We start from the raw sequence: 14,032 nt of genomic DNA on the forward strand, positions 1-14,032 counted from the left end.
TGTGGTGATGGCTTCAACTTTATATTTTGGGTTATCCATTAGATGTCTGACTATGTCCTTATAACTAAAAGCATGTACACACTTCTTACTACCCTTGGTACAACTTGTTGCTGAAGTCCGGTAAAATGCACAAAGGATCCAAAAATGTAACTATTGATCTGAACTCCCAGAACTATTGTAAAATTCATGCTCTTCCAGTACTCTTACTGAAATACCTTTATAACTCGAGACCAAAGCACCCGACGTCTAGGTTTGTGGAATTCAATCTATATATCCAACGATCTTGCTATAGTAATTTAAAACTCTTGAGTGCATTTTATATCATACTTTGAGGTGAAATCTGGCAAGAAAATGTTGGCTTGTGACCCACACCACAAATTCTTCTTTATCAAACTATAATATATTTTATAGTTATTTTGCCTCCAGTTTTGGACACCTGTTGCAAAACCAGGATACACAGGCATCAAAATATAATTTGTAAACAGATTACTATACAAATAAAAATATGTACATTTATGGTGATTTATGGATGTTTGAATGATTGCATCAATGAAAAAGTAACGTGTAAGGTACGATTTTGATTCATTATTGGTTGTAAAAAGTGAACAAGGCATTATCTGCATTTTGGAAAAGATCTACCCTGTCATACTAGGAAATGCAATATATATTGTGTGATTTTTCACACAATATAATTTAGTTTCCACACCTTTGTATAGGTATTTCTTAGTTGTAATTATTGACTCAATATATAACATGAACAACCCTTTTAAGAAACGGTTAAAAGGCCCTTACGCCCTTCAGGGATGCTGTGCACTGAGGCCTCAGAAAGGTCAACTGGCCTCCGGTATTTCCTTTGGAGGCACATTGTCCGGCCCATAGTTTGCTTTAGAGGTGCAGGGAATGTTAATGTTGGGGTCTCCATTGTTGGCTGTGTCTATCTGGTTGCACTTGCCAAGGCTTTTGATGATATTCAGGTTAACGCGGGCAGTTTCCATAAAGCTCTGTTCCAGCAGCCATCCGTCAGACTCAGAGTTGAGGTCGCCCTGTCTCAGCCCATTTTCCAGGGAAGTCTGGAGGTAACGGACGCCTGTCAACACGGACAGCTAAAGCAAAACACACAGAGACATATTGGTGACATCATCACACAAATTGTCGGCACAAATAATGATTCAGGAGGTAAAAAAAAAAAGTTTAATTATTCTCCATATTGTATGCTAAGTTATGGGCTACTTTAAACTGATATGTAACTGAGTAGAGGCTAATAGGAAAGTCCACTTCCAAGTGCTGCATGGATCACCCAGAGATAAAACAGGATTATGTCTCATATTTCATAAACAAGAATTTATTCGGGATGTAAAGTAGACACAAGTAGGCTACTGCAACACTGGTTGCACCAACACAAATGCAGCTTTTGGGGAACGCTGTGTCTTTAAAAGAGCACTGCACTGATTTTGCATCACATTTTGGTGGGCAGATTAAAAAGTATCAACGTCGATGCAGCAGGTTACGTCACTTGAGACAATTTATCAGAGTGCTGGAGCTACAATAGGCTACAAGTTACAACCTTTTTTTCACGTAAGCAGTAGTACCCCTCAAGACCTAAAAACAGACTTTGATGTCTAAAATAAGTGGAGTTCCCCTTTAATGTCATCATTAAGACGTTGTGTTATCAACTTCTCTCCTCACCTCAAACAGCCAGGCGATGAGGACTGAGAGGCCAATGGACTGCAATATGTGGGTGTAGTACTCCAGCAGCGCCTGGCGACACCCTTTCATCCACAGGTTCAGCTCCTCCGTCTGGTGCTCGTAGTGGAAGTGAGCTGAGTTGTTGGTGATCTGCTGCTGGATGCAGGGCCGGGGGGAGTTGATGTTGCAGCAGCTGAAGGGGACTCCGTCCATCAGGTACTTCCCCTGAACGTTACTTCTTAATCGGCTACAAAGCAGGAACAAGGAGGAGAAGCTTAAGGGTCTGTCTAAATGCTTTTTGTGTGACAGATTCAACCTTAATGTGTCACTGTTTGGGACTGTACTCAAATTATTCTATTATTTTTGCTAAAAGGATGTTAGTCTGACAATTTTTAGAAGTTCAAGGAAGGATCTTAACAACTTTTACTCATCCCAAATCTATATTTCAGCCTTTTGAAGCAAGATTGATTAAAAAAAGATCAAATAGTCACAAATGATGGTTTTAGTGTGTGCAGTGGGTCTTTGAGAACAATGTTGTCAGTGTTTCAGAGATGAATCTTTCCCATCAGCCATCTACATGATATAATTAATATGCCAGTTAAGAGAGACACATCTTTATGGAGTTTATGGAGGTAGATGTTAGCTCTAGCAATAAGTTGTTGCCTCCTAGTCTGGATCATAACAGAACAAATATATATATTTAATATTATAATTCAACTTTAACCTGCTATTTATCTTTTCATCCTAATTCAGAGAGTGGCTGGAATATTCATACATTTGTTAAGAGATATTAGGGGAAGGGTGTTGTTTATACAGTCCCATTTCACTGCATCTTAAGTGTGAATATACTCTTTACAAAATCCCCGTCCTCAGTATGTAGTTTGCACTTACTCCACCACCTCTTTTTGGGACATATCCAGGTAACGGTTGCTGATCCACTGGATTTGAAACCAGTCTTTATAGCCATTGTTCCCACAGCACTTGAACTGTATCTGCAGCATGTCCACAGTTTGCTTTAGGAAGCACCGTCCTGGTGTGTCTGTGTCCTTATAGAACCTGATGGCCTCTGTCAGCCCCAGGTTCAGAGACTCCTCGAGCTCCCCATGCATGCTGTAACACATCAGAGCCCCCACCAGCACGCAGAAGGTGAAGAAGAAGGTGCATAATATGTAGGGCAGCATGATCAGCTTCCAGCGCAAGAACTTGGTGGTGTCCACGCAGTCGTAGCAGATCTTCCCACCCAGGAAGTTTATGGCACAGGCGATGAGGCCCACGGCAATCAGCATGTTGGGCACGTACTGGATGTTCCTCTCAGCCATCAGCTCCCCTCGCTTGTTGATTTCCACCTTGAGGAAGAGCCCCAGGCTGAACAGGATGATCCCTGTCACCACTGAGATCCAGTTCAGGATCCATAGCACCTGGGCCAGCTTGTCCCTCTTGGTCTTGGTGAACGTCAATCTGAAGACTGCCATCATTTATCTCCTCTGTAAGTTTTCTCTCAAGTCTAGTGGGGGAGTAAGGGTGGGACACAGGTTGAGCAGGGAAGAGGAATATGTTATCCTCCAGGGTGTGTGGGGGACCAAAGGTAGGGGGATTGGTTGTACAGTTCTCTGAAGGTCCACTCATAAGCAGCTTAGCCTCGTAGTAACGATGATATCTTGTGGACGTTGCATTATGGTTATACTGTAGATGCAGGCAGGTCTGTGAGACTAAAGTGGGGAGAGTATGAAAAATAAATATTCTAACATGATAGCACAATTTATTTGAATGGAAAACACTGTTAAGACAAAATACAATAACATGTTATTACATGCAGTTGTCCTGGCATGCCCTGCTGGACAAAGCTCCTAAAAATAAAATGTAAGAAATAATAAAACAGAATCCAAGAAATCCACCGTACCTGCCGTATCCGGGTCAGCATTCACCTCGAACATCTGACATCACACACATCATTTTCACTTTGTTTTCCTGCTGACATCCTCAGATTTAGTCCTGAGAAAGACGAGTAGTCGTAGTGAGACAGATGAAGCCAGCACGGCAGCCTCAGAGTGGGACTAGTAACCAAGTCTTGACCCTCCTCCTAATCCCTTTTAATCATTAATCAGCCCTCTGGGCCCGAGAGGGATTTGGACCTACCTTCTGTTACCCACGCAAATCTGTTTTTCCCAGCACTGTGAAAGTAATGGATGATGGCCATTGTGTGGGCGTGTTTTCATTTGTGTTGTAGTAGTAGTAGTAGTAAATAGAGTAGACATCCAACTGGACATTCTGAAAAGTGATATTTTATAGATAATCTGCAATATCTACAGCATGAGTGCACATTTTATATAAGTGAGCTTGTAATTACAAATACAATTAATGTATGTACAGAGAAAAAACTAAAACTAGAAACTTTCCAGTAGGGCTGCTGCTAACAATTATTTTTGCATGATTTATGAATGTGATTCATTTTCTTGATTAATAATTGCAGCTCTAGGACAGGTTTTTGTCCACAATGAGTCATAAACATGTTTTGACATTACTGACTGGGGTGTGGCCAAAAGTGCCAAATGCCTGTAAGACTCAAGCTGTAGAGAGAGCCGGGTATGTTTTATCCTTCCGTTATTTAAGAAGTTAATTTTCACCTCCTGCTATCATCTCACCCTTGCTGGCCTTAGCTATTTTGTTTCTAATTTTAATTTGAACATACACACACACATTAATAAACACTCACAGCCAGACTGCAAATCAGCCAATGAAATGTTAACTGAGAGTGAGATTAGGGGATTAACATGTACCAAAGTAGCTTCTGTAAGAAGAGAATGTTACCGTAGCCACTGGGCCAGTCAGCTAATCCACAAGTCAGACAGAACACACAGCGATCACCGCTGCGCACTCTGAGAGGACAGCTTAACGGAGCTCCGGGAAACTAAACGTCTCCAAGTAAGTATTGAGAATCCAACAAATCTTTACAATTTTCTCTTTGGAGGCAGCTCAAAATAACAACTACCACGTTCACGCTTTAATATGTTCTTGCACAATCATTGAAGTAATTATGGTAACATGTCTAACAGAGGTTTTCCAGGCTTAAGTGCACAAGTTAGTATTTAACCACACATTGAGATACTTTAAGTACATTACATGCATGTTTCTTTTGCAGTTATGAACCATAGGTATTAGTGGTCCTTTGATCCCATCCTGTGAACTCCCTTGTCTCTGTGTGGAGGGTCTGAGGACAACATGCTGGATACAGAGGGCAGGTGGTCGGAGGCGTTAGCCAGCAACAACATAAGAGCCATCATCCGCTGGCTGCGGGAGCTTACAGCTGAAGGTACATATGACAACCATAAAACTAGAGTTCTGTCCACTACTTGCAAAAAACATTCTTTGTTATTAGTAATTAATCTCCAATAATATCCTGCTGCAGGTGAAGGTAATGTGGAGGAAATCCTACTGACTTTCAGCTGCTGGGCACAGAGGACATCAGAGTTTGCTAAGAAGGAGTTATTAACATTATGTAAGAACATGTTCCTCCGTCAATCATGTTTAAATGTTTGAATTTCAAAGTACACACAGAGGATCTGTTTTTATTTTTATTTTTTACATCTTGCGTCTTCCCACAGGTTTCAGCCGCTGCCAGGGCCTGTGGATGTTTCTGGACCGCAGCTCTTTCACCAAAGTGCACATGCTGCTGCAGAGACTGAGGAACTTGCTCACTCTGGCCCAGTGGGCAAGAAGACAGCTCGGTTCAGTCCACCTCTGGCACGGTACACACTGCAGAACGCATACAGTACAGCTGGGGCAGCAAGATGGTTTGATTGATATGTGTCTACTAGAATTTACTCAAATCAAATGTATATGTTTTTATTTAGGTGTGGGGGTCCCATGTGTGGTCTGCAGGGATACACGCGACTCCTCAGACGTCCGACGTGGCTGCTGGAACAGAGAGCACAGGGCCTTAAAGCAACACATCTGGCTGGGACGGCTGGTTCAGTGGTGGGGTATCATGGGACTAATACCCAAGTACCCTGGTACAGATATGATCCCACAGTACATTATATTGACGTGATGAACTGTTATGGCGCCTCTAAAGGTTTTATCTGCTGTTTCTGTTAGAGGCTCACGAGGTGAAGCGTATCTCTCAGATGTGGAAGGAAATTGATCACAGCCATCGGAAAGCTTGTCTCGAGACACCTGGGTAATTTGGATGATTTGACCTGATTAGGAGCCATTTATTTGTTTCTGCTGCTGAAGTGTTTCCTCTTTATTTCTGCCCTGCTTTTCTATTTTCTTCCATTTGATTAGATGGGAGGGGGGAGGAATAGAAAGATGTAGGTCTTTGATACAGGGTATGGTGACTCAGCTGGACAGACAACATGGGTACATTTGGATTTCTGAAGACTGCACAGACCAGTACTATCCTCCTCCTAATCTGCAGGCCCTGCTGAAGCTCGTGCTGGTGCCTCACATCGACAACATGTCAGTCCAAGCGCTTGTATCCATCCAAGTACAGCATCAACAAAGCCAACTGTACATTTGTTTTTCTTCTATTGTGATGCTTTATTCTAGATACTTACTGTATAGAAACATAATTGAATCAGGTTATGTAGTTCTTAACATATATGCATCACAGCTCATGTACTTTGTTCTGGATATGGCGAACTTCCTGCAGTGCAAAGACGACCTCCTCCAATCTTTCTGCCACGCTTTCACTATTCCTTCCAGCTTTTCCCAACAAATCAGGGCCTTCTGGATGCTTGATCATGGACACATCAAGGTACATAACCAAGAAGCTAAATGGATTTTATACATTAGGTGAGTGACTGATTCAGATTTGTGTTATAACGAGTAGTGCAAGCTGACTAATGCGAGTGCGACACAAGGGCCAGTTAACCATCCTGTTGATTACATTACTGTCCTTGTTTCAGCAGCTATAATGGTCTGCAGGTGACACTAATGTGCCACTTAAGTAGCGCGTGTGATTAATGTAATAATGCTCCACTGTGCCACTCATTATGGATGAAACTACAGTAAGTCTCTCTTTTGGGAGAGGAGATGCTTTCAATGATGATAAGAAGGTTGGCAGTTTAACTGAGGTGTAACTGATGTGTTCTTCTCATGGATGTTAGGAGACAACATTTTAAATGTCTTAAAAAAAAAACACTCTGCTGCTTAATGTCATGTTACATCCTGCTCAGGCCTCCATGGAGTTACTGCTGAGCCCCAGGGCTGCTGCTCCCTGTCTCTCCTGGCAGCATCGCTGCATCCTCCACTGTCTGCTAACGAGGAAGCAGCCTCAGATGGCGCTAAGGTACCTCCACTGGACCAGACCTGCCGTAGAGAGCGTTGAGGATGCTAAGCTCTGTGCAGATGTGCTACTTCAGAACAGGTACATTCTGGTACTAGGCTTGCTACTCATATGTTGAATCATCACTTATTGTCTTATTGTGTGACGCTGACAATGTGTCTGGTCTCCAGTTGTGTCTCTGAAGCCTGGTCTCTGCTGAAGAGAGGCCACACAGAAAGCAACGACGTGGTCATCTACTTCCTCCAGACTTGTAATGGATTGGGTCTTTGTGCAGAGGCTTTAAAGTGCATCACTGCAGGATACAATGTAGGTGAATATCTTGTAATGCAGCAAATGCACCAAAGATATTGAGCCTTGAAGTTAAAACATTTTCCCTACTGTTTTTTTCTTTCAGGGTGAAGGGGTAATTGTAAATGGGACCACAGGGTCACAATTGTCGCTGATGAAGATAGGTATGCAGATTAAATCAATAGAATATCAAATGGACAGATTAAAGCGCATTACATTTAACCAATAGATGTTTTCATTAGAAAGGACTCCCTGCCCGCTGTCTGCCAAACTGTATCAGGCTCAGAGAGTCAACACCGTGTCCCTAGAGGAACTGGTCCAACTGGTCAGAAAGGCTGTGAGAGAAGTGAGAACGCCACATCCCAAGATAAGGTACTGAGATGGCATGTGGACAACACAGGTTGAATTATTTTAAAATGTGTTCAATACTCAGCAGATCGTTTCTCCATGTTCGTTATTCCAGTGAGGTGGCGTGGCCGGAGCATACAGATAGAAAATCGAACAGCAGAGAGATGTTTCTGTCAACCCAGGCTCTCCGTCATCTCACGCCCAGCCCCTCCCCAATGGACATGGTAGAAGAAACAGATCAGACAGCACATACAGCTGAAGCAGAAGAGGAACAGCCTGTCCATAATGTATGCGTTGTCAGTGTCCCTACAAAAAAAATGGCCACAACTGTAAAGATAATTGATTTTGAGAAATAATGATCCCTGCCTTTTACATATGTTCTTGTCCCAGCTGAAACCAGAGCGTATTTCTTCTTCTGAGGATCCGAGCCCTGAGTCTGTCTCCTCCTTCACCTCAGCCTCCTCCTTGCCTCTGTTGAGACGTGACCGTCCTCATGTGTATGAAAGTACCGTGACTCTGCAGAGGATGTCCTCTCTCCTCATTGATGGAGAGAATCAAAGCAGGGAGGAGGAGGAGGAGGAAGAAGAAGAGAGCAGAACTTCTTCTCCACATTGCCCTGAGATGACAATGACACTAGATGGTGCCGCAGACCCCTTTTTCCTGAGCATGTTGAACAAAGATGTTTTGGTAGAGCTGGTGCTTTCTGCAGAAGGTAAGCTTTATTTTGGATTTTATTTGCAAAATATTCACATTAAGATAAAAAGAAACTTCAACTCTTTCTTAGAGGGAGAGGAAGATATTAAGACAGATCTTTTCTCCGGTGAGGACTTTCTCAGTATTGATGCAGTTTCAGGACCTTCAATGGATGAAAGCCTTCCTGTAAACAATAGGTCAGATGCCATCTTATCTCACATTATACTTATAGAGCATTTAACACTGGTGAGTAAATCAAAGCTGAGATATATTGGATGGTCCAGTTGCAGGTTATATCTTCCGCCTCAGTTCTACAGCCAATCAGTGCCCTCCTTCTGTGAGCCCGAGGTGGAGAGTCGCAGCTTCCTCTCCTCTGACTGTGGTGTGTAGCTGCATCCAGCTGGAGGCACACAAATATATCACTGCTGAATTTTAGGTGAACTGACTGTTTACATCACTTCATGAACTGTTATCTGCAGAGAAAATGGCTTACTGTAAAGGAGAAGAAATAGTTCACGGTCCCCCAGATGTCACTGATGTTTGGAGCCCTGCATTGTCACTCAACCAAGAGGACCAATCAGACTGCATGCCTTCACAGAATTTCAGTTTTAGTGGAGCAGCCACATCTGACTGCTTCCTGGAAAAGGAACTTCATCCGGTAGGCAATATCTCTCTTTAGCTTAACAATACAATGTAGGTCGATTATGACAGTACCTGTTTACGAAATGTGGCTCTTCATGTGTAATGTTGTTTACTGTATGTGCCCAGAAAACATATGAGCATCACCAGCAAGAGGAAGCAGCTGAAAGCTTCAGTCAAGGCCTCTCCTGGGCCCTGTGTGAAACCTCTCAGGACCTTCTGACTGACCTTCAGCAAAGCCTTCCGTCAGAGGATCCTGTAGCCAGACACTCAGGGGACTCAGCAGGGACCGGTCATCAGCAGGACATCTCCCTCCTCACCCCCGTGAGCAGCTCTATTTTCCCCTCACAGCTTCAGATCTCCGGTAGCTCCCTGACCCCCAGTGTAACTTGCAACATCATAACCACCTCTGCTCTTTCTTACACCGCCAATGAGAGCTCCCCCAAAGCCCAATTAAAGATGGATGAACCCTGTGTGCCGAGCACCTCAGCCTGGCTCGAACATTGCAAAATGGGCAGCTGGTGGAAAGAGGAGCTGGAAACCCATAGAGCCTCCACTGGCCTTCTACCTGCTACAGAGACAGGAGTGACTATCTCATCAGGTGAAGAAATTTGGATGTTTTTTATATTTGAGAATAAAAAATACTATTCATATAAAACCATAAACAAACCTCTGCAACCATCAACCGTCATCAAAACATGACAAATGCATGCATTAGCTAAATGCTAATTGAAAACCCCTATTTATGTCATTGCTAGCATTGGTCCAAGGATGACTAATTAGTGTTTGTGTTCTGGCCAGACATAATTATATGTCAGAGGTGATGCTGTTCACTGCAGGGTGCAGTGAACGGGCACATGTACCAGAGGCAGGGGGTCTTGGCTGTTAGGAGAAGGAGACCGGTGAGGAAGTGAAGTGTCAGAGATTGGTTCCCTTAACCTTGCTGCAGCAGTCAGTGATCCATAAAACAACCCCTTTCCACCCCCCTCCCCCACACTTTCTATGGGGGGTGTATACTGTTTACCACTGCAAGCAGACCTCCCACCATCTGCCAGGTTGCGCTCATCACTGCTGGGGCCTCAGGGATCTACAGCCTATTGCCTCACACTGATGCCCCAACCTTGTCACTGGGACAAGGGTTAAAGACATAAGAGTGGAGCAATGTTGCATACAATAAATAAGGACAGTGTCATATAGGCTGTTTCCTTAGATGTCTGTTGTGCCTGATGTTTCCAGCTATGGATCATTACAACTGGTAACATTTCAATAGAAAGAAATGATGACAAGTTAACACTTTGTTTCTGTTTATTCAGATAATAAGAAGCCTTCTCTCGTTCTCGGCCAACCATATTCCTACGGTCTGGTCAACTTTATGGACTTCCCTGTAAAGCAAAGAGGAGACAGCAGAGATGGCAAACAGGTACTTTTCTTCTAATGATACATACTGTACATCGAAGCTGTGGCGTGTTCTTCATAAGGAGATCAATGCCAGTGTGACCAGTAGGGGTCACTACTGTTCCAGTTAAGAAGCTTGACAGCATTTCTGATTTGGATGATCTCATTTCTGGTCCCTGGGGATTTTGCTTCATCACAACCCAGCAGGTGCCCTCTTTACTACCCTGCTTCCCTCTTTCTCCTGTCCTCCAGCATTAACACCATTGCTTTTAAGATCTCCGCCTACAATGAGGTCATTTTCGAAACATGAAGGCAGTATTTCAGGGGATAAGAATCAATTGTCTAAAGTCAAATGTGCATGAAATACTACAGCATGTAACTATTATTTATATATATATATGATGTAGTCACCTTTTTATATTGGATAATTTGAATGCTGTGCATCGACCTGACATTAACACTGCTAAGCACTGTAATATAATTGCGCAGATATGACAAGGTAATTGTTTTACTGAGGTTTCATTGGATAATTGTTTGATTGGAATGCAGTCACCTAATTATTTTGTTCAGAACTTGGGGACCATATGGAGCTTGGCAGGTGTAACATATTAGGCCATGTTAATTTATGATGATTATACTCTGGGCCTGAGTAGCATATACTGTACGAACAGTGTGTGTCTATGACGGCCAATCTATTTTGGTTGTACAGTGCGTGTTTGTAGTGAATGCATTACATCCAATAACTTGCAGTCTCAGTGTGAGTGTTTTCCAGGGGGGGTTGTTTTGAAAGAAGTGCTGTTAGTGTTATCTAATTATTCATCTATGCCAGAAATGATGCTGTGTAGGATTTGTTTAATTGGCAGATATATAGAGATATTAATGACTAATGTGTGAAAATTAGTTCAAGACGAACCGTAACTGGCTGATCAAACGGTCATCTCTTCATTGCCGGAGTGGCTAAAGATAAGAAAATCAGGATATTAAACATAGTAATTAGCGTAAACTGTAAATTTTGATCTCGTTCCATATGACCTCATGTGTGACTGTTTACGATGATTATTGAGGCATCGTTGTAAACGAGATATTCACCATGGTGAAAACAAAGTCATCGATCACATCGCAGAAGCTCACAAAGAGATTATGCCCGTTTAAAAAGATATCACACAATGAAATACTATCGACTTTGCTGTCGTTATGAAAATACCAATATTTTCACAGAGAGAAGCGGGGAGTAGTACTGTTGGGTGATATTGCATGTTGAAACATTCAAGATTCGAGGGGAGACAAATGGCCTCTATTAGGAGCATTTAATCAGTGCCCCCAGTCTCCTGCGCCCCCCTGGGGAAAGATTAATGGGTACAGGATATTTCATCAGTCCATCCACATCACTGCTCAGGATATGAGGCTGTAATTGTGTCTGTTTTTGCTGTTGTGTTGTGTTACAGGCAGACAAAGAGGAGCCCGCAGGTTGGAGTAGTTTGGGAAAGGGTTCTCAAGGTGCCATAAGAAGTGCAAGAACACTATTACGGAAAGGAAAACGAGTGAAGAGAGTATGATGAAGATTTAGTACATCTAATTGACGTAAAGGACAGCGCATAGAGAACTGAACTGAATGAAATATATTCTCTAAGTCTTTTAATGCGTGTTTCTTTTGATTCAGATCAGATTCACATTTCAAATCTAAATCTGGATTTAATTTATTAACTCAAAGCAATACTGTAAGGATTACCTCGCCCCAAAATGTACTTACTGATCATACGAACAGGCTTGATGATCACAACATAAGCTTTTCACCTTGATCTCCCCTTCCTCATCAATCACCGGGTCAGATTGCTCTGACGGCCGCTGCGGCTTCTATCAGCAACCTTTCCCACCCGGTGATGTTGTCCTGCCACACCCTTTTTCTTCCACTGTAAAACCACATGTTAGAAATACTCAACAATGAATTTCTCAGGAATTATTTATAAACATAAATTATTAAACATTTTGCTAATTAAAACATATATTTATATTCGTATGTATTTATTATATATTTGTGTTATCTGGATGCATGTTGGTCCATTTGAAACATAAATCAACATTTAAAATGCAGTCATGGTGTCCTTGAAAATAATTCTGCACTTTAGATTCTTTATTGTTTTTTTTCCTCTTGAAAAAAAGGATGTTTGCTTTGCTGCCATCGCATCTCATGAAAAATGGATGACCTCCCAGTGCTTTCTGCTGCCCATCGCTCCCCATATTTGCACAAAGCCAAGGGACTGCATTTGGGTTAGCATCCTCCTCCCTCCCTCTCTTCATCGGTGGCTTGTTCTGGGGGTGAATAACTTAACACATATTTCAGCTTGACACACTTGTGCTCTGAGTCTCCCCTGGGTGCCCAGTTCACAAGCCCACACATGCTGTATTATTTAAAAGTCTGGTTCGGAGTTCTGTGTGTGTGGACGTGCGTGTAATCTCCTGTTTGTATAAGGAGGAATGCCTTATGGAGTTGTTAGGCTTTTTCTCTGTGACCTTGCAGGTGTGGTAGCAGCTCTGATACCAGACGATGTCTGAAGTCTAGCAATGGACAATATAAACATGGCAGCATAGTTATGCTTCCCTCCTCTTTTTATCTTTTTGTTTTTACTTTTTGCTGTTGTTCTGTACTGCTTTCTATTTCACAAGAAATACTCTTCATCTGGACAATTTATCATACACCTAAGAGTAAAGATCTGCCAGAGCAATAAATGCCCAAAGAACATGAAACATAAGTAACAATACCCTATGATGCTGAAAAGGAAACCAAGACCGCACATGCACATAAGCACACGCAATGACTCAAGCTAATCTGAGAGCTGATAACATCATGGGAAAAAAAAGAGTGCTGTGGAGCAGCAAAATGACACATAAATCATGTGCAAGGGAGAGCATGTAAAATGCTGCAGTTTGTATGATGGATACAAATAGCCATCTGATGTCTGGAAAGCTCTTGTATAAATACTTGTCTTTGTGTACGATTACGCACATAAATGATTTATATTTTCAGACGTAAAATGACTTTATGCCAGCCTCTAAAAAAGCTGTTTCACTTTTAGCTGAAGGTCTTTTTCATTCCAAAATGTTGCAGCAACCTGCATCTGTAGACTGTACATGAAGACGATGATCGTACTAAGAACATGAAACAGAGGAGTGTGACTATACAGGTTCCTCGCCCACTGGAGGGCACTGTGAGCGGCGTTGAGGCTGGGCGGCCAAGGAAGGTTGAGAGACACCTTGACCAGCTCACCAGATGGGCTCAGTGAAGCGTGTCAGATGGCTGTGACAGCTACCTGCCCTTCCTTAAGGACTGTCACCATGTATAAACAAACCATTACTCTAATTTGTGAGTGCACTTCCCGTGTGTGTGTGTGTGTGTGTGTGTGTGTGTGTGTGTGTGTGTGTGTGTGTGTGTGTGTGTGCGCTGTGCGTGTGTGTGTGTGTGTGTTCAAGGACATGATTGCATTGATCCCACTGAATGGACGTAGACTATCCTAGCATAAGAACACTTTTTATCATTACTTTGTGACATACTATATGTTGACATTTTAATGGCTATGACTTTTTATAACTTTTTTTGGAATACTACGATATTTTTAAAATATATTTTATAACTTATTATTAAAATAACTTTTTTAATTACAATTTTTTGTTATACTATACTGTGACTTTTTTATGAGA

The 14,032-nt window shown here is 42.3% G+C and overlaps 2 protein-coding genes across 2 annotated transcripts; one reads left to right on the forward strand and one right to left on the reverse strand.

Moving 5' to 3' along the window:
- Positions 1-830: 830 nt before the first annotated feature.
- Positions 831-3,158, reverse strand: prph2la (peripherin 2-like a). The gene is made up of 3 exons (XM_029461188.1): positions 2,578-3,158; positions 1,687-1,933; positions 831-1,103 (listed from the first exon to the last, which is right to left on the reverse strand). Exons 1-3 carry the CDS (start codon positions 3,156-3,158, stop codon positions 831-833), a joined length of 1,101 nt encoding a protein of 366 aa, XP_029317048.1.
- A 5,021-nt stretch (positions 3,159-8,179) lies between these two features.
- On the forward strand, positions 8,180-12,508 carry LOC115027050 (uncharacterized). The gene is made up of 5 exons (XM_029460079.1): positions 8,180-8,321; positions 8,782-8,960; positions 9,071-9,542; positions 10,255-10,361; positions 11,782-12,508. Exons 1-5 carry the CDS (start codon positions 8,231-8,233, stop codon positions 11,890-11,892), a joined length of 960 nt encoding a protein of 319 aa, XP_029315939.1. The 5' UTR covers positions 8,180-8,230; the 3' UTR covers positions 11,893-12,508.
- The last annotated feature ends 1,524 nt before the right edge of the window (positions 12,509-14,032 follow it).

Source organism: Cottoperca gobio, chromosome 22 (assembly GCF_900634415.1).
Source record: "Cottoperca gobio chromosome 22, fCotGob3.1, whole genome shotgun sequence".
Taxonomy (NCBI): Eukaryota; Metazoa; Chordata; class Actinopteri; order Perciformes; family Bovichtidae; genus Cottoperca; species Cottoperca gobio.

Excerpts from the sequence above, each read along its gene's own strand:
- LOC115027050 (XM_029460079.1), top strand. The coding sequence starts at position 8,231 with ATGACAATGACACTAGATGGTGCCGCAGACCCCTTTTTCCTGAGCATG. Across the intron at positions 8,961-9,070 it reads TGGAAAAGGAACTTCATCCG|AAAACATATGAGCATCACCA; the intron begins GTAGGCAATATC and ends GTATGTGCCCAG. Across the intron at positions 9,543-10,254 it reads AGGAGTGACTATCTCATCAG|ATAATAAGAAGCCTTCTCTC; the intron begins GTGAAGAAATTT and ends CTGTTTATTCAG.
- prph2la (XM_029461188.1), bottom strand. The coding sequence starts at position 3,158 with ATGGCAGTCTTCAGATTGACGTTCACCAAGACCAAGAGGGACAAGCTG. Across the intron at positions 1,934-2,577 it reads TCCCAAAAAGAGGTGGTGGA|CCGATTAAGAAGTAACGTTC; the intron begins GTAAGTGCAAAC and ends CCTGCTTTGTAG. Across the intron at positions 1,104-1,686 it reads TCATCGCCTGGCTGTTTGAG|CTGTCCGTGTTGACAGGCGT; the intron begins GTGAGGAGAGAA and ends GTTTTGCTTTAG.